Below are 18,193 nucleotides of genomic sequence, written 5' to 3'. Positions count from 1 at the left end.
GGAATTCTCCAGGCAAGAATACTGGAGTGGGCTGCCATTCCCTTCTCCAGGGGATCTTCTCGACCTGACCCTGGGATTGAACCTGGGTCTCCTGCATTGCAGCTGCCTGCAATGCAGGCAATGCATCTGCAGATTCTTTACCATCTGAGACACCAGGGAAGCCCGTATCTGAGGTTGTTGATATTTTCAGTTTGTGGCCGGCTCATCTAGCCTGGCATTCTGCATGATGTACTTTACATAGAAGTTAAATAAGCAGGGTGACAGTATACAGCCTTGACGTACTCCTTTCCCAATTTGGAGCCGTCCATTGCTCCATATCTGGTTCTAACTGTTGTTTCTTGACCTCCATAGAGGTTTCTCGGGAGACAGGCAAGATGGTCTAGTACACTCATCTCTTTAAGAACTGTCCAAAGTTTATTGTGATCCACACAGAGGCTTTCACGTAATCAATGAAGCAGAGCTCGGTATTTTTCTACCTTACTTTCTCCATGATCCAACGGATATTGGCAATTTGATCTCCGTTTTCTCTGCCTCTTCGAAACCCAGCTTGTACATCTGGAAGTTCTCAGTTCACCTACTGCTGAAGCCCAATTTGAAGGATTTTGAGATTACCTTGCTAGCATGTGAAATGAGTACAGTCGTGCAGTAGTTGAAGCATTCTTTGGCATTGAACTTCTTTGGAATTGGAATGAAAACTGACCTTTTCCAGTTCTGTGGCCACTGCTGAGTTTTCCAAATTTGCTGACACTGACTGCAGCACTTTCACAGTATCATCTTTAAGAATTTTAAATAGCTCAGCTGGAATTCTATCACCTCCACTAGCTTTGTTCATTGTAATGCTTCCTAAGGCCCTTTTGACTTCACACTCTAGGATGTCTGGCTGTAGGTGAGTAGCCACACCATTGTGATTATCGGGATCATGAAGATCTTTTTTGTATAGTTCTTCTGTGTATTCTTGCCACCTCTTCTTAATCTCTTCTGCTTCGGTTAGGTCCATACCATTTCTGTCCTTTATTGTGCCCATCCTTGCCTGAATTATTCCCTTGATATCTGCAGTTTTCTTGAGGAGATCTCTAGTCTTTCCATTCTGTTATTTTTCTCTATTTGTTTGCATTGTTCTTTTCTCCTTGCTATTCTCTGTATCTCCGCAGTTAGCTGGGTATATCTTTCCCTTTCTCCCCTGCCTTTCACTTCTCTGCTTTTCTCAGCTATTAGTAAAGCCTTCCCAGACAACCACTTTGCTGTCTTATTTTTCTTTTTCTTGGGGATGATTTTGGTCACCGCCTCCTATACAATGTTACAAACCTCTGTCCATAGTTCTTCAGGCACTCTCTACCGTTTCTAATCCCTTGAATCCATTCATCACCTCCACTGTATAATCATAAGGAATTTGATCTAGGTCATACCTGAATGGCCTAGTGGTTTTTCCTATTTAAGACTGAGTTTTGCAATAAGGAGCTCATGATCTGAGCCACAGTCAGCTTTGGGTCTTGTTTTGACTAACTGTATAGACCTTCTTCATCTTTCCATTAAGTTCTAGTAAAAACCTTGACAACCCAATAAAGAAAAAAATCATGAATTTTATATTGACTTTGTCTTAAGCATCTGGAAAAGAATCACAACATAGTCATTTCAGCCTATCTTCATGTACATAGAATATTAATTATGGCTATGTAAATGCTACTCAAAGGGCTAGTAAAATCTGGTAGATTTTTCATATTCTCAAGTCCTATTTGATAACATTTAATTCTATCTCACTTTAGTGCCAATAGTAATACCGGATTCTCTCCAACTTGCAAACTTCCTCTCCCTCTCTTTTTTTTTCAAAAGTGCAAGACCTTTTTAATATAGGTATTATAAAATGACATTGAAACTTCTTATGAAAAGAATCATCTGGAAACACCAAGCTTTTGAGGGCAACAGCCAAGTAAGAAAATTGGTTTTGCACCACATACTCAAGATGCACTGACCGATCATTGCTCAGGAAACCTTTTCTAGACAGTCCTCTCAGGATTCGTCTTTATCATGTTTATATTAACAGTGATGATACTTGTAATTCATGTAGCAGTCTTCAGCTTACAAATTACTTTCAAATAATTTTTGAAATTTGATCCTTAACACTGACCCTGAAAAGAATATCCAGATATTATCATTCTCACTGAACAGATGAGGAAACAAGGCAGAGAGATGCACTGAGTTCAGAAGCAATGACTAAAACCTGGGAGTCGAATCCAGCACCTCTAGCGCCGTAAGACTGCCTGCCTGGAGAATAATCTCCATTGACAGCGTCTACATGAGATTATGTGGGGCTATTATGTATTCCGGTGAAGTGATATGGCATAAAGGGGCATTCAGTTTAGAAAAGGGGGGAAGGAAAATAAAAATTGCAAATTCTCATCCACATATTATCAGTGGCTATGGTACTTATATCTTTCTTTGAAATATGACCTAAAATAATATCGTCTGTCTGTCATGAGCTATCTAAGAAATATTGCTCTTTAGACTTTGTAAATTTTAGATGGCAATACACTAACATCTTTCTAGCTTCTAAAAATACCCATTTTTGTCAGCTTCCCCCCAAAATAATGGGCCAAGTGAAAACTCTTTTTGGTATCACATAGCTCATCATTTTTAAATTCTCCCAGCTGCTGTTTATATTAGCAGGATGTCTTTCCTCGTGTGCTCTTCCAAATCTGTAATAAAACATCCCAGCGTTTCCTCTCCCAGTAGAGATGCCCTATCTGAGGCCCAACCGCATTACCGGCCTCCCAGGCTCCTGTGATTAAATAAGTGATCGCTCTGCCCATCTTTAAAAATGTGTCTCATATGAGGCAGTCGAGACAGAATATCCATCACTGCAAAGGAAAGCCAAGCATTTATTTAAAATAATGAGATATCCTCATTTTCATTTTTCCCTGAGAGGATTGTAGCAGTGTTTAAAATTTTCCTGAATTCTAGAACTAGGGCAACACATTGATTTGAAGAAAGCTATAATCTTCCCTTCTAATTTGAAGTGTACTTTCTCTGCAGTGAAATAGAGTATAGCTTTCAGAATAGCAAGAGCCCTAAGCCCACACAAAGGCACCCTCATCCCAAGTACTCCTCTTTCAAGCTGGCCCCATTCTTCTCAGTGCAGGGATTTATAAAGGCCCTTTGCAATAAATTTCAAGGTATATTGAACTGAAGAAAGAAAGGTTCAAATAATTTCTTCCAGATTTGAGAGAGAAATGATTTTCAACTGCCAAGTCATGATGAATATTACCTTTTGCTTTCTGCCACATCCTCGTTGCAAATGATCTGTTGGCTAAGTTCAATTATGGGGTCTCCTTGAAAGGCTTCATAATTAATTTTTTTTTTAAGGAACAAATTAGCTCTTTGTCTTCCTGAGGCAGAAGAGTCAGAACAGTTACAGTTACTACGAGCGTTCAGGGATTTCAGCTTGTATGGCTATGCTGCCTTCCACAGCCAAGGAGGCTTACTTGAGAGAAAAGGCCAGGAGAGAAAGCCAGCCCTCTGTGATTTGGAAAGATAATAAGTTAGCAAGCTGTATAACATAATGGTTTATGAAATTCTGCCTTCAAGGACCATTATCTGGTGTTAATAGTGCTTTATTTCTTCCTCTCCTGTGCTTATTTAGAGCATAATTATAAGAACGAGAGGAAGGGAGGGAGCATGGCATCAAGATAACCATTCGCTAAATTAATGCAGCTGAGTCGACTCTCTGGCTTTTGGGGCTCATTTATCAATTAGTTCTGTTGCGGTCTGAATTCTTGAATTTCCCCACAGAGCGAAGATTCTTTGATTTCACTGATTCACTGGCTGTGAGCAAAGTTATCTGAGATCAAAACACTTTTCAGAACGAATCTCTTACCTACTCACTACCGTGATGCATTGTACAGCCAGCTTCGCATTCATTTCAAGAGCATTTTATAAGCACTAGTATTTAGCCTTCTCTCTCTCTCTCTGAATTTGTCTTGTTTTCATTCCTCTATTTTAACTAATTACAAGTGGGCTTTTTTTCTTTTCAACCGGTTTATCTTTCTGCACCATGAATTTAAAGTTACTATGTAGATTTTAACATTAAGGCCATTTTTGTACTCCTCCATGGCCTCTAAATATTCAAAATTTGTTCTGAAGAATAAAAATGCTGTTAATTTGAGGTGACACTGGAGAATTGTCCTTATTTTCTAGAAGCCAGATCAGTATTTCAAGAACTGTTGGCCCCCAAGCTTTTGGAAAATTCGCCACAGCCCTGACTTAGCTTTCTCAACTAATTAGTTTTTAAGGAAGGTTCCAGGGAAAGAGAAGTGGCAGGAACAAAAGGCTGCTTAAGTAAGATAAACAAATTGTGTCATATTCTTCACGTGCTCTTAACATATAATCTGAGCTAGCTTTGTTTCTAATGTAAAAGCAAACCAAAGTTTGTGTCCCATTACACACGCATGTTTCATCCTCCTTTGAATGCTGTAACAGTTACAAATCGTTCATCCTTTCAAAGTTAATTTACCAAAACCCAAGAATATCTGTGCTTAAATCAAGAAAATAAAATGTGTGGAGTAGTGAATTCTTGTGGAGCAAAATATTTCATTTTCTTGCTACCCAGGAAAGTAGTTATGAATGGGATTATGTCTCTCCAAATAGACACACTGAACTCCTAGCCCAGTGCTTCAGAAGGTGACCTTGTTTGGAAACAGGGTTTTTAAATGAAGTCATGAGGATGAGCCCTAATTTAATACGACTAGTGTCCTTATAAAAGGGCTTCCCTGATGGCTCAGTGGGTAAAGAATCCGCCTGCAATGCAGGAGACACAGGTTCAATTCCTAGGTCAGGAAGATCCCCTGCATGAGGAAATGGCAACCCACTCCAGTGTCCTTGCCTGGAGAATCTCATGGATAGAGGAGCCTAGTGGGCTACAGTCCAAAGGGTTGCCAAGACACGACTGAGTATGAGCACAGACAACCCTTATAAAAAGGAGAAATTTGGACACAGAGACACAAACAAGCAGAACGCCAAGGAAAGATGAAGGCAAAGATCTGGGTGATGCATTTACAACCCTGGGGCACCGAAGATGGCCAACAATATGCCCAAAGCTAGGAGAGAGGCATGGGACAGATTTTCCCTCAGAGCCCTTGGAAGAAGTGAACCCAGCCAACATCTGTTCAGACTTCCAGCCTTTAGGACTGTGAAGCAATAAACGTACCTCATTTAAGTTCCTACTCTGTGTTTATTTGTCACAGAATCCCTAGCCAATGAATACAGTAGCTAACCTACATCTCTAGGCATGTAGGACATTTGCAAGAGTGTGTGGAAAGGCCATACCTGAGGAACATGAAGCCAAAAAACAAGAGAAGGGCAGAGATCAAAAACCAAAAAGATGTTCCTAAGAAAGCATTTATCCCAAAGAGCCAAGCAAAGAAACAAAAACTTAGTAAAAGACTCAAGAACTAAATCAGAAATACTTGAGACCTTCTATTCTCAACTCCACTGTCCCCCTCTTAGAGACTGACCAGTTTAACCAAAGTAGCCCTGTCCCCTTGCAGCGCTGTTCAGTCTCCATCCCCCACTGGGTCACTTTATTTGTATCACAGCATGTATCTCTATCTGAACGTATTTTTTTGTGTTTAATATCTGCCTACCTCTCCTAGAAAGTAAGCTCTCCATCCATCTTACCATCTTAGAAAACAGAGCCTGGCGTCAGCAGGTGTTCAGTGCATCTCTGCTGAGCCAGTGAAGGAGCTGTTATATTCCTTAAGACAGAGGACATGAAAGCAGGCCATTTGCTGGGACCCCTTACCCATGGCAATGGCACCCCACTCCTGTACTGTTGCCTGGAAAATCCCATGGATGGAGGAGCCTGGTAGGCTGCAGTCCATGGGGTCGCACAGAGTCGGACACGACTGAAGTGACTTAGCAGCTTACCCGTGGGTGCAGGGCAGCTAAAATAATTGTGAAACCAGCTCAGTGCTAACTGAGGTTTAGGAAGTCAGAGTTGACTTGTGCCTGCTTGAACTATGATGGAGGACATGAACGTGGCACCCAAACCATGCATACATCACCCAAGGGACACTACCCACTTGTTATTAGGACTGACCTCTGGCTATACAACAGAACTTTTCACAAATTCAGAGACTTAAAAACAATAAGTTATTCAAAATAACAGACTATCCAAGATGCAATTTCTAGGAGAAACATGTGCCTCTCAAATTGAAAATTCTGCCCCATTAACTTCCTGAAACGTGAAGGTGGATGGTTACAGAAGTTCTGTGAATGAAGGTAACCTGTGATACAGAAAGGCCCTGGGGTGGGGGTGGGTGGGAATCTTTTAAATATTGTACTTAAATGTTTCTACATGGAGGGATTTGCATTTAATGGATGACAAGTTAATGTGTAGTCAGTCCTTATAGTCTGTGTTAGTCACTCAGTTCAGTTCAGTTCAGTTTAGTAGCTCAGTCGTGTCCGACTCTTTGCTCAGTCATGTCCAACTCTCTGTGACCCCATGGACTGTAGCCCACCAGGCTCCTCTGTCCATGGGATTTTCCAGGTAAGAGTACTGGAGTAGGTAGCCGTTCTCTTCTCCAGAGGATCCTCCCGACTCAGGGATTGAATCCAGGTCTCCTGCATTGCAGGCAGATTCTGTACCATCGGAGCCACGAAGGAAGGATGCTTAAAAGGAGTAACAAATATTATCTGTGCCACTTGCTATTTTACTTATACCATTAAGGTGTCTGTTAAACAGGGATTTGCTTTGTTTTGTTTTGTTTCAATTTTGTAAAACTGAAGGAGCTCTCTGGAGGATTCTGCTCTCTGGAGGATTCCACTCACTCCTTCCCCAGAACTATTAAGCTGATGAATTTTCTTAACTTTTCAGTGGACTTTCAGCCTTGAGTTTTCCAGGAAGAAAATAGAGTTCTCTAGCAGGAAAATCTTTACAGGCAATCCTACGTATTTAGAAGAATCGATCAATACATGTGCTTGGATCCCAAATCCTGAACCCATGGACTGACAGAAGCCCCTTGCCCCATTGGAATGTGCTGTTTGTATCCCAATATCATCTGCTTGCCTAGCATTCTCTCCCCAGCAATTCAATACCTATAATGGATTTGGAAGCAAAGCAGATGCTATTTTTGCCCTTATTTTACACCCAAGGCCACTGAGACACAGAAAACTACAGAGCAAGTTACTCAAGGAGTAAAACAAGAGCATCTGGCCTGTTACCAACAACTTCATCCAACATACAGGAAATTACCCTTTAGACTTCAATGCACCAGGCTACTCTCTCCTCTCTTTACTTATATTACTCTTTCTGGTCCAGAGGCATATCTCTGTGCTTGCTTGACCACCTGGGAAATCTGTTTGGTTATGAGCAAAAAGGACATTTTTGAGCACCCCTTGCTGTGGGTCCACAGTATCCTTGGCTACTCCTTAGATTCTGGCTGATTTCTTTTCCCATTTCAAAGCCTCTCTTTTATGGGGGACCGAGATGTAGCACTGTGCCTACTTCTGTTCTTGTCTGAAAAAAACAAAAAGTCAGTAGAAAGAGTGATTCTTTCAGTGTGTGTGTTTTTGCAGGACTTCAGAGAAAAGAAACTACAGTATTTCTGAACCTCTTCAACATCTACAGCTGGTACCCCTACCCCCAGCATCTTCACCTTCAATCTGCTCTTTGCAAATCAGAATTTTTTTGTTGATTGGGGACTCCCACAGAACTGATGTAGTGTGATGTGTAGCAAACCAAAATGAATTAAGAAAAAAAAATTCAAGCGATGGACACACATCTAAGAAAATAAACCTATGTCTCTGGGAGGACAGCAGCCCGAGATGCTCCCTTCCACCCTGGGCTTTCCTGTGCCAAGGATTTTGCCTGTTGTCCTAACAGGCCTCAGGAAGCTTGGGGAGACTACTTGCCTGGTTACTCACCTGATGTGTGGTCTTGAACAAGCTACTTAGTATCTCTGAGTTGCCATCCCCTCATCTATAAAATGGAGAAAATCCCTCTCTTGGAACACTGTGAGCAAGAAAGTTCTATGAAATCCATGACATCAAATGCAGCACGCATCACAGTGCCTGGTGTACTGTGCGCTGTGCTTAGTCACTCAGTCGTGTCCAGCCCTTTGCAACCCTATGGATTGTAGCCCACCAGGCTCCTCTGACCATTGGATTCTCCAGGCAAGAATACTGGAGTGGGTTGTCATGCCCTCCTCCAGCGGATCTTCCCAACCCAGAGATTGAACCCAGGTCTCCCGCATGGCAGGTGGATTCTTTACCATCTGAGCCACTGGGGAAGCCCAAGAATACTGAAGTGGGTAGCCTAACTCCTCTCCAGGGGATCTACCTGACCGGGGAATCAAACTGGGGTCTCCTACATTGCAGGCAGATCCTTTACCAGCTGAGCTACCAGGGAAGACCAAAGTAAGTGAAATTGTTAGTCGCTGAGTCGAGTCTGGCTCTTTGCAACCCCCTGGCTCCTCCGTCTAATGAATTCTTCAAGCAAGAATACCAGAGTGGGTAGCTGTTCCCTTCTCCAGTGGATGTTCCTGACCCAGGAAATCAAACCCAGGTCTCCCACATTGCGGGCAGATTCTTCACCATCTTGAAAAGCCACCAGAGAGGCCCCTGGTGCACTATATACATTTTTAAATGAGACCTACAATAAGTGGTAAGAAGCATCATGTTCGTTAGCTGAATAGGGAAGAATGCTCATTCTTCTATGAAAATGTATGTAAATACATGTACTCACTTCATGTTCTCGCCTATTCCTCTTCTGTTTCTCCCTCTGTTAGCTCTTTTTAAACTGCTCAGGTACCTATATTTATGGAGTCTCTTCTGCTAGAAAATCTTAGCAGAAAGTTACCAGATAAAATGAATTTTCACTAATTCTTCTGGGGCATAGAACTATGGGAGATAGATATCCTTTATGTGGAGGAATGAATTGCTCTTGAAAATCAGTGCACAGGATTTGAGGAAGGTAAAAATCCTCCATTACACCCTTTAGACTGCAAAGATGGGTAACCAGCTCCTCAGCTCAAACAGTTTCTGAGTGCCACTCACCATCTGCCCCCTGCCTGTCTCTGTAAGTACCACCTCCATCACCGTCTCCTCTTCCTTTACAGTCCTGGCATGTGACAGGCTCTCTCACTTTTTGACTTGGCATGTGCTGTTCCCTCTGCCTAAAATGCCCAACCCTCATCCAGATAATTCCTAGATGTCCTTGAAGATTCAGACTGGATAGCTTTTCTGAGCTTTCCTTGCCATTGTCCCCAAGGCAACCTCTTTGTTAAACTCTGGGTGGAGATGGAGGAGTGGGATTGATTTTGCAGTATAAGGAGAATGGTGCCCTTTGGAGCAGAACTCCGCACATTCTGCAGGACCATACCTAGGTCTCCCAGGCCCTGTCCGTCAGCCCAGCTGTCCTGTGTATTCCATTAGCCTTATGATGAAAATGTTTATCCCACTGTTCTAATCATTTACTTGAAGTCTTTCCTCCTGGATTATGAGTTCCTTGAGGAGGCATTTGGGTTCTATTTCTGTTTCTCCAGCATGTCACACGCCCCATTCTTAACCCACCCCTCCATTGATAGCTTGATTAGTGACTCCAGAAGAGAACTGGATAGAAGCCTCTTCCAGTTGATGCTTTTGGGTAGTCCCTTAACAGCTCAATGATAGGTGGCTCACAGTTTAATAGAAAAGTATGAAAGGTGACAAGGGCTTATATCATCATATATGATGATAAAGGCAAGCTCCTAAGAATCAGATCCTAGGCTAGGACAGTGGTGGAGAAAGTTTGGTTTCTAGTCCCATCTTGAGACTCACTCACATCCCTGTGGCATTCAAATGGAGGCGATGTCTGTATATCCCAAGGTGAGAAGTCCTTTACTAAATTCTCTGTTGCTGATTTCTCTCACTTCCTTTGACTTACTGCTTAAAGTTTCAAAGCTTGTTGTACTTCTCACCTTTTTTTTTTTTTAAATCACCTTCAGTGCAACTTAGAGCAGAAATTCCCTCCAGAAGGCCAGGGATACTGGAGCCTATGTTTACAGAGTGTTTAATATGGGTTGGATGGAGGCCTGACTGTGCCTGGAGTCATGCTGCTTGAAGCCATTCTGATGTTCATTTAGTTAGAACCATAACTACACTGAGTTATTGCTGGCCTCATACGTATCATATACTCACAGCAGTGCTTGGCATAGACAAGAAGGTGTGTGTTGCCTCCACTGTTGCCCATCAGGTCTTTTCATTTCATTATCACTTTTGTGCTTGGAAAAATGATTTTCAGTCTGTAATCTCAGTTCAGTTCAGTTCAGTTGCTCAGTCATGTCCGACTGTTTGTGACCCCATGAATTGCAGCATGCCAGGGCTCCCTGTCCATCACCAACTCCTGGAGTTCACTCAAACTCACATCCGTCAAGTCGGTGATGCCATCCAGTCATCTCATCCTCTGTTGTCCCCTTCTCCTCCTGCCTGAGTTCTTTCAATACAGTCTATACATCCAAGAGCACAGTTTTCTTTGAAGCAGACTTTGGTGAAACTGATTTCCATTATTTGCTGTCTCTGTCTTCCAAGACACATTTTGCTGTAACCAAGAAGGAAGAGATGATTATTTACATGAATGGATGTTGTAACCTGGCATATATTTATAACTGACATGCTAGCAGCTGAAGGTCTAGAAGGGATTAGGCTTCTGAAGGGCAACATTTTAATTTGAACACCAGTTAAAGAGTTCTGCCACATCTCTGAATTTCTGGCCCCCAGGCTCCATGGTCTCTCTTACTACACTCCCACTGTGTTTATAGGCAAGTGTAACTAAGTAAAAAGAATTACAAAGGAGACGGTATAATTTCACCAAGGAGACGTAAGGGTGAATTGTTAAAAACCACAAAAAGCGGTACCATTTAGATCAGCTCCAAAATGAATGTTGCTCACTGTCTGGAGGTCACTAGAGCCACGGTCTCCGTGCATGAGGAGTAAGGATATTCTCCGTATGAAGTGTCACGGAAAGAATGAGGAAGTAATATTTGTGAGACCCAAAGAAAGGGGAAAGTGAGGAGAAGTTGGGAATGACTTCTAAAAGGCAAAGGCAAGGGAGATACTATCAGCAGAGATTTTCTACTGGCAATCCATTTTCAAGAATGGAGCTAGAGAAAGCCAGGAGATGTTGAGATTAACCTCATCAGAATGATTACTTCATCAGAGTCAAACAAACAATAACTTAGACTTGAGAAAATATGAGACTGTGTGTGAGACTTCCCTGGTTAGAAGAAGACTTTATCATCAAAAAGTATTTAACTGCAAAGAAGGCCTCTTGTGAAGAGGGAATCTTTTATGACAATTACGAATATTCTGTTTCCTTCACATTCATCTTTAGTTTATAGTATATTTGCTAATGCCACGGAGGTATGAATATCCATAAACACCTTCCAGCAAGGAAAGAAAGGTAGAATGCTTGTGTCAGGGAGTTTTCAATACTGATGGAAATGCATGCCTATGTTTATTTTAATCAGCATGGGTCATTCTTACAGGCTCATTATGTTTATCTGAGGATGTGAAATGACTAAATAAATCTGAACGACAACTGTACTTTATTGATTTTGCAGAGTTTAGAGGAAGATTGATGAGGCATGGACCCTTGCTTCAGGTTTGGAGGCAAGTAGACTAAATACAGAGATGCCAGACAGCCACTGAGGCCCATGGACAGTCCTGCACTCACGCTGATCTGTCGAACTTTAAAAGTTCCTAGTACTATGCAACCTTTGCCAAACGAAAAGAAACTGATGCCGAGAAGGCATACTCTTCAATACTGGGAATAGACGTGCTCTCAGGACAATGGCTTCGAAGGTCTCCTGTTTGTACGTGTTGACCGTGGTGTGCTGGGCCAGCGCTCTCTGGTACTTGAGCGTAACTCGCCCCACTTCCTCCTACACGGGCTCCAAGCCATTCAGCCATCTGACGGTTGCAAGGAAAAACTTCACCTTTGGCAACATAAGAACTCGACCTATAAACCCCCATTCTTTTGAATTTCTGATAAACGAGCCCACCAAATGTGAGAAAAACATTCCTTTCCTTGTCATCCTCATCAGCACCACCCATAAAGAGTTCGATGCCCGCCAGGCGATCCGAGAGACCTGGGGCGACGAGAACAACTTCAAAGGGATCAAGATAGCCACCCTGTTCCTCCTGGGCAAGAACGCCGATCCCGTTCTCAACCAGATGGTGGAGCAAGAGAGCCAAATCTTTCACGACATCATCGTGGAGGACTTCATTGATTCCTACCATAACCTTACCCTCAAAACCTTGATGGGGATGAGATGGGTGGCCACTTTTTGTGCGAAAGCCAAGTATGTCATGAAAACAGACAGCGACATTTTTGTCAACATGGACAACCTTATTTACAAACTCTTAAAACCCTCCACCAAGCCACGAAGAAGGTATTTTACTGGCTATGTCATCAACGGAGGGCCCATCCGAGATGTCCGCAGTAAGTGGTATATGCCCAGGGATTTGTACCCTGACAGCAACTACCCGCCCTTCTGCTCGGGGACCGGCTATATCTTTTCAGCTGATGTGGCTGAGCTCATTTACAAGACCTCACTCCACACCAGGCTGCTTCACCTGGAGGATGTGTATGTGGGACTGTGTCTTCGAAAGCTGGGCATCCATCCTTTCCAGAACAGTGGCTTCAATCACTGGAAAATGGCCTATAGTTTGTGTAGGTACCGCCGAGTGATCACCGTGCATCAGATCTCTCCAGAAGAAATGCACAGAATCTGGAATGACATGTCAAGCAAGAAACATCTCAGATGTTAGGATTTTTACCAATGTAAATATGTGTTTCTTTTCTTTTTTAAGAGATGAGGCTTAGGGTGTAGGTATTTTACAGGTGTCACCAAGGGAAATGAACTGGTGAAGGGGTTTATAAAAAGTATTTTTCTTCCCAATCCTAGTTCCTTTTTTGAATCGCCAATTTCCACACGTTAAGCTATGCTCATAGAAATAATACATGGGTTTACAAGGCCAGATTTCATTCTCAGGTCCTAAGGTACTGCATTTATCTCAAAAAGCAACTTCCTAACGAAGGCTAGGATTTACATACTGTGCATCTGAGATTAAAAAAAAAAATCTGGTTCTGGGAAACTGGAACTCATTGTAATGTCTTCATATTCTTTCTGCAAAAGTAAATAACACTTTATCAAAAACAATTCAGAAACAGCACAGTCAGGGAGACACACTGGATGTGATGATTCATACTGCATGTGATGTTACATTGAACTTTTACATATATTGCCATGGAATGTGTACAGTATTTCCAGTTCCACCAAGAAATGAACTTAGTACTGGTAGGGAGGCTGCAGTTAAGTAAAATGGAAATTTATACTTGAGAATCAAATATTCTCTCTGTTTGGAAGACAACTCTGCTTGCTGATCCAAGGATTAAACCTGGTCAGCAGGTGGAATGTATATAAAATGCTACTTGAAAAATAAACAGGAGATTTGTTTTTGCTCTTTCAGAACAAACATTACCTGGTGCCTCCAAGGAGACTTTGCCAAATGTAATTTCACCTGCTTCCTTCCGTACAATGTCACTAAATACCTTTTACAGTTTCTGGTTCAGACAGGCACATGTGTAGAAATGTCGGTAGGAGGCCAGAAGGATGATAAATGACACGGAGAAAAAATAGAAATTTACATGTGCATTATAATTAGCATGAGCTTAGCACTGGTGTCAAATGCCCCTTCCATACATTTACAAAGCTCATGAAAAAATATTTGAGGAGGGAGCAATGTTACTGAAGGATTTAGGTCTACTGTTGATAGATGCAATCTCTTTAACATCCGATACATTCAAGTATCTCTAACAGCAATGCTGTTCAGGGGTATTCTGGAAGCTCTGTGATTGAGGATTATGGGAAGGAAGGGTGGGGAAGCTTGAGTTCAGGTTCTATGGCTGCCATCATGTGAATCATGTAAGCCTGCAGCTTCACTTTGCTGTGCTTCCATACACTCATTTATAAAACAGCTGGAAAAAACACCTACCTTACAGGTGCTGTGAGAGCAAATTGCATTTGCTAAATATTTGGGGATCCTTAGTTTTAAAGGTGCTACTTAAAGCAGTGTATCATGCATTATGCTAAATGTTAAAATAACTACATAATTGCCATGATGGTCATCAGTAGTAGTAACATCATTGTAGTATAATATCTGCCAAAATACAGATCAAATATAACAATTAGTGCACCTGATTCTTCTAAGACTGACTTTTCCTTGAATATGTTAGGTGTTTGGGAAGGCTTCGATTTCTCTGTCATTTCTTCTGGTTTCAATGAATAAGTTATTACTTCAGTGCATTGCCTTGATATCCCAGGGTGCTGACAGGAAAGGCAGCTGCCTTTCTTGAGGGAGGAGCCTCTGGCTGCAGGTACATTATAGTCACTGAAGCACACGCTTTGCAAAATGTATCACATCCAGTTAGATCTCAGGAAACATTTGGTCTGGGTTCTCAGTAAGAACTTTGAAGCCTGGCAGAGGTAGTCCACCTCTGGCAGAAGAATAGACACTCAGCAAACCCACACATTGCACATTTCCAGCACTCATTAGAAAACTTCTGTTTGCTTCTGTTCAAAGAAAGCACCACAACTGAAAGAGTATACCCTTTGCAAGCCCCTCTGGGAGTTCATAGCAAATAAGCAGATGAAATGTACAAATGGAAATCAAGGCTTATTTCTTGAAAACACTGAATCTCTCATCTCCAGCCCAAGAGAACCTAATAGGAGACAGACCTTCCTGTCCCTTAATACATCTTCATCTCAAGTCAGCAGGACCACTGAGTTTGATTAGATAATAACATTAGGTAGCCTGGAGAAAGATGGATCAGCACAAGGTGAGCCACCCTCAAACCCCCAAGTCGCAACTGCTGTGAGTTCCAATCACTGGAAAAGTCTCACAACTCTGAACTTAGTTTGCCTGTCCATCATGTAGTCGAATCAAGGCCCAGTCTTATGCCAACGTCTTGCGTTTACCTTGTGCTCAGTCGAGCCACCTTCAGTGTTAAGGAACTGCACATTATAAACATCACATGTATACATCTGTGGGTCACTTATAAGTGTGTGTGAGTACATTATGAATAGAGCCCTAGTCTTGAAAAGGAGCAAAAATCGAGAATCATGTCTTAAAGAACTATTTCCTAACTTTTTTATGCTAAGTAGTACCCATGTGACAAACATGTAAATATTCATCAAAAACCATATGTATATATTTTTAAAGGCATTTTTTTCTTCTTCCCAGCTGTATGTATTGCTAGAATCTGCTTGCTATGTACATTTCCTTCTGCATGGAACTTGGTGAGGCAAGGTCATTTGTCCAGTTTCAATAGCCTAAAGCATGGTTGCCCTTTGTTTTTTGAATGTTCCAAAAATGTTTAAATCAAGTGATCAGGAAAAAGCTCTAATTTTCTACTTTTGCCAATTTTATGACACTGGCCAAATTAGTATTAGTTAACAAATCAGTGATTTGTTAAGCCATTTTTAAACTTATTATTATTTCTTTGACATAAAATAGTGTTTCAGACAGCATTTTACCAGAAGTCAATTCAGACAATTTTAGGAAAACCTTCTCACTGTCCCCCACTTGTTTTGTTCATTATGCATCAGATAACAAAAGATATCAATACTTCATGTCTATACTCTTAAATTTTCATTAAAAAATTTTTGTGGGGGGGGGGGAATCTGTCTTTGGTGGCTAGTTTGTGTGGCTTTGTGTCTTCTTATATTGGAGCAAATGTCAGTTTCAATATATATTATTGTATTTTTAAAAACCAAAATCAAAAAATGAAGATCGTTTTCAATTTGAAATAAATTCAGAAGAACAAAACCCCTTTGTGTGACATGACATGGGGAAAAGAAACTCTTTACAGAGAAGCTAAGGAAGGAGTTTTTCAATCAAATCTCTTCTATTAAAAGACTGAAATATTTCCATAAAACATCTGGGATTCATTTTCTACCTTTCCTAATATGTGGGTTTAGGGGGGAATTGATTATGTAATTTCTTCTGTAAAGGTGAAGATAGTTTTTATAAGCAACAAAGTAACTTGTGAATGAAAGAAGCAATTTACTAGAAACGCTTGTTGATGATAATTGACATTTGGGTATGTCGTTATATATGAATGATTGTATTTATGTATTTATTTGTCAAAATTGTACATACTGTTTCACCAAATGTAATTGTCTGTAAAAGTGCACTCTCCAGTTTTGTAGTACAACTTAGGGTTACATGGGTTGCCAATCAAGCTGCTAATCAGAATACTATTTTTTGTATCAGTGTTATAAAACTGAAAAATAGATGCTGAAAATGTCTTTACATTCAGTTTCTTCACCTTCCTTATGAAATGTAAAGTGTTGATTGAAAGCACGATGCTAATGTATAAGCCCATCTGTCATGAGGAAGACTATGGCTCCATAAAGCTGATTTTTTAAACCTATGGGGACAAATAAACAGAAGCAGAACAGACTTTCCACTTGGCTTCTTTTCTGAAAGAATCTCTTTGGCGAGATGTGATTATTGAGATTAGCTGATGTCCTGTTGTCTCGTTAACCTTCCTCACAACCTCAATATCAGTGACAGTTCAAATCACTTGGAGCTTGTGCACAAGAGCCCATAGCAACTTCATAGTCAACTCAGAGATGACTTGGTTTAGTAGGCTATGGACTACTCCAGGATTTAGGAAACTACTATCTTCCTTGCCCTTTGGCAACTTTACATAAGTCTGTGTTAAATGTAATGGTTAAACATGCCAACAAATTCAAATCCAAAGAGCATTATGTTGATAATGTGCAGTGAATCAGGACATGTCAAATCCAAGGCTAAAGTGTCATCCTTACATTTCACACACATGTATCCTTTGGAATATTGCATACTCTTAAAAGTTTGATGAGACTGGAAAAATATCAGTCAGGCATTCTTTGCAGCTAACAAGTAGGTGCTGATTGCTGATACCTGACTTTGCAAGCAAGAGACTAATAGCTCAAAAGGTAAAGTCTATCAGGTGAGTTGAAATGTGAGTAGAACATAAAAACATGAAATAAGACTTGTATTCAATGTGACTTTTAAAAAATTTTATAATTGGAGTATAATTGCTTTACAGTGCTGTGTTAGTTTCTGCTGTACAACAAAGTAAATCAGCTATATGTGTACATATATCCCTTTCCTCTTGAACCTCCCCCCCACCCCTCCAGGTCATCACAGAGCACCAAGCTGCTTCCTGTGCTGTACAGGAGCTTCTCATCAGCTATCTGTTTTACACATGGTAACATATATTTATACATATGTCCGTGCTACTCTCTCAATCCATCCCACCCTCCTCTTCCCACTCTGTGTCCCCATGTCCCCACATTTGCATCTCTGTTCTGCCCTGCAAAGAGTGGCACATATATACAGTGAACTATTATTCAGCCATAAAAAGGAATGAAATTGGATCATGTGTGGTGATGTAGACAGACCTAGCATCTGTCACACAGAGTGAAGTCAGAAAAACAAATACCATATGTTAACAAATACATGTGGGATCAATGTGACTTGTTACAAGGACCAACATCAAGAGCAGTGCTCTGAAAGTATGGTCTCAGACTGGGAGCATCAGTGACAAATAACGATTTGTTAGAAATGCCAGTTCTTGGGCTCCCCCAGAAAAGCGGGCTTGTGTCTCAGCATTATGTTTTAATAAGCCCTTTAGGTGATTCTCTTGCACCCTATAGTTGAGAACATTGATCGGGAGTAGAGATTGGCAAGCTACACTCCGTGAACCACAGCTGGCTAAGAATGGATTCACAGTAAACATTTGCAATGACTCATCAATAGGAGAAACTAACATTGAACCCCAACTAAGCAAAATATCTCAACAGGAAGATTTCCACTTTTCTCATTAGTAGATGTGTATTACAAAAAAATTAAAAATATACTCAATCATTATTTTATTATGTTTTCAAACCATCAATACACAAACTGAAAAAAATGTGTTGCTTGTTATATAAGTACTTTCCTGTATCTTCAACTTTGCCTCTTGGTTTGCAAAGCTTAAAATATTTATTATCTGGCTCTTTACAGGAAAAGTTTGCCAACCTCTGGCTTAGAGAAAGAGAAAAACATCTGAAAAAGGTGCAACATATGAAATTCCTCCACTTGTCAATGAAAAGTCACATCAGAAAAG

General features: G+C 41.0%; 1 protein-coding gene across 4 annotated transcripts in view; it reads left to right on the top strand.

The window, feature by feature from the left end:
- The window catches only part of B3GALT1 (UDP-Gal:betaGlcNAc beta 1,3-galactosyltransferase, polypeptide 1), a 53,918-nt gene extending 37,423 nt beyond the window's left edge, over positions 1-16,495 (top strand). For all 4 annotated transcript variants that reach the window (XM_010858934.1, XM_010858935.1, XM_010858936.1 and 1 more), the window contains one exon: positions 11,592-16,495. In XM_010858934.1, the coding sequence (XP_010857236.1) occupies positions 11,821-12,801 (981 nt within the window). In that variant the 5' untranslated portion in view covers positions 11,592-11,820 and the 3' untranslated portion in view covers positions 12,802-16,495. The remainder of the gene's footprint in view (positions 1-11,591) is intronic.
- Positions 16,496-18,193: the final 1,698 nt, after the last annotated feature.

Source organism: Bison bison, unplaced genomic scaffold (genome assembly GCF_000754665.1).
Source record: "Bison bison bison isolate TAMUID 2011002044 unplaced genomic scaffold, Bison_UMD1.0 scf7180017864452, whole genome shotgun sequence".
NCBI classification, from domain to species: domain Eukaryota; kingdom Metazoa; phylum Chordata; class Mammalia; order Artiodactyla; family Bovidae; genus Bison; species Bison bison.
Note: the sequence above shows the minus strand (reverse complement) of the source record. Positions and strands in the feature narration are given on the sequence as shown.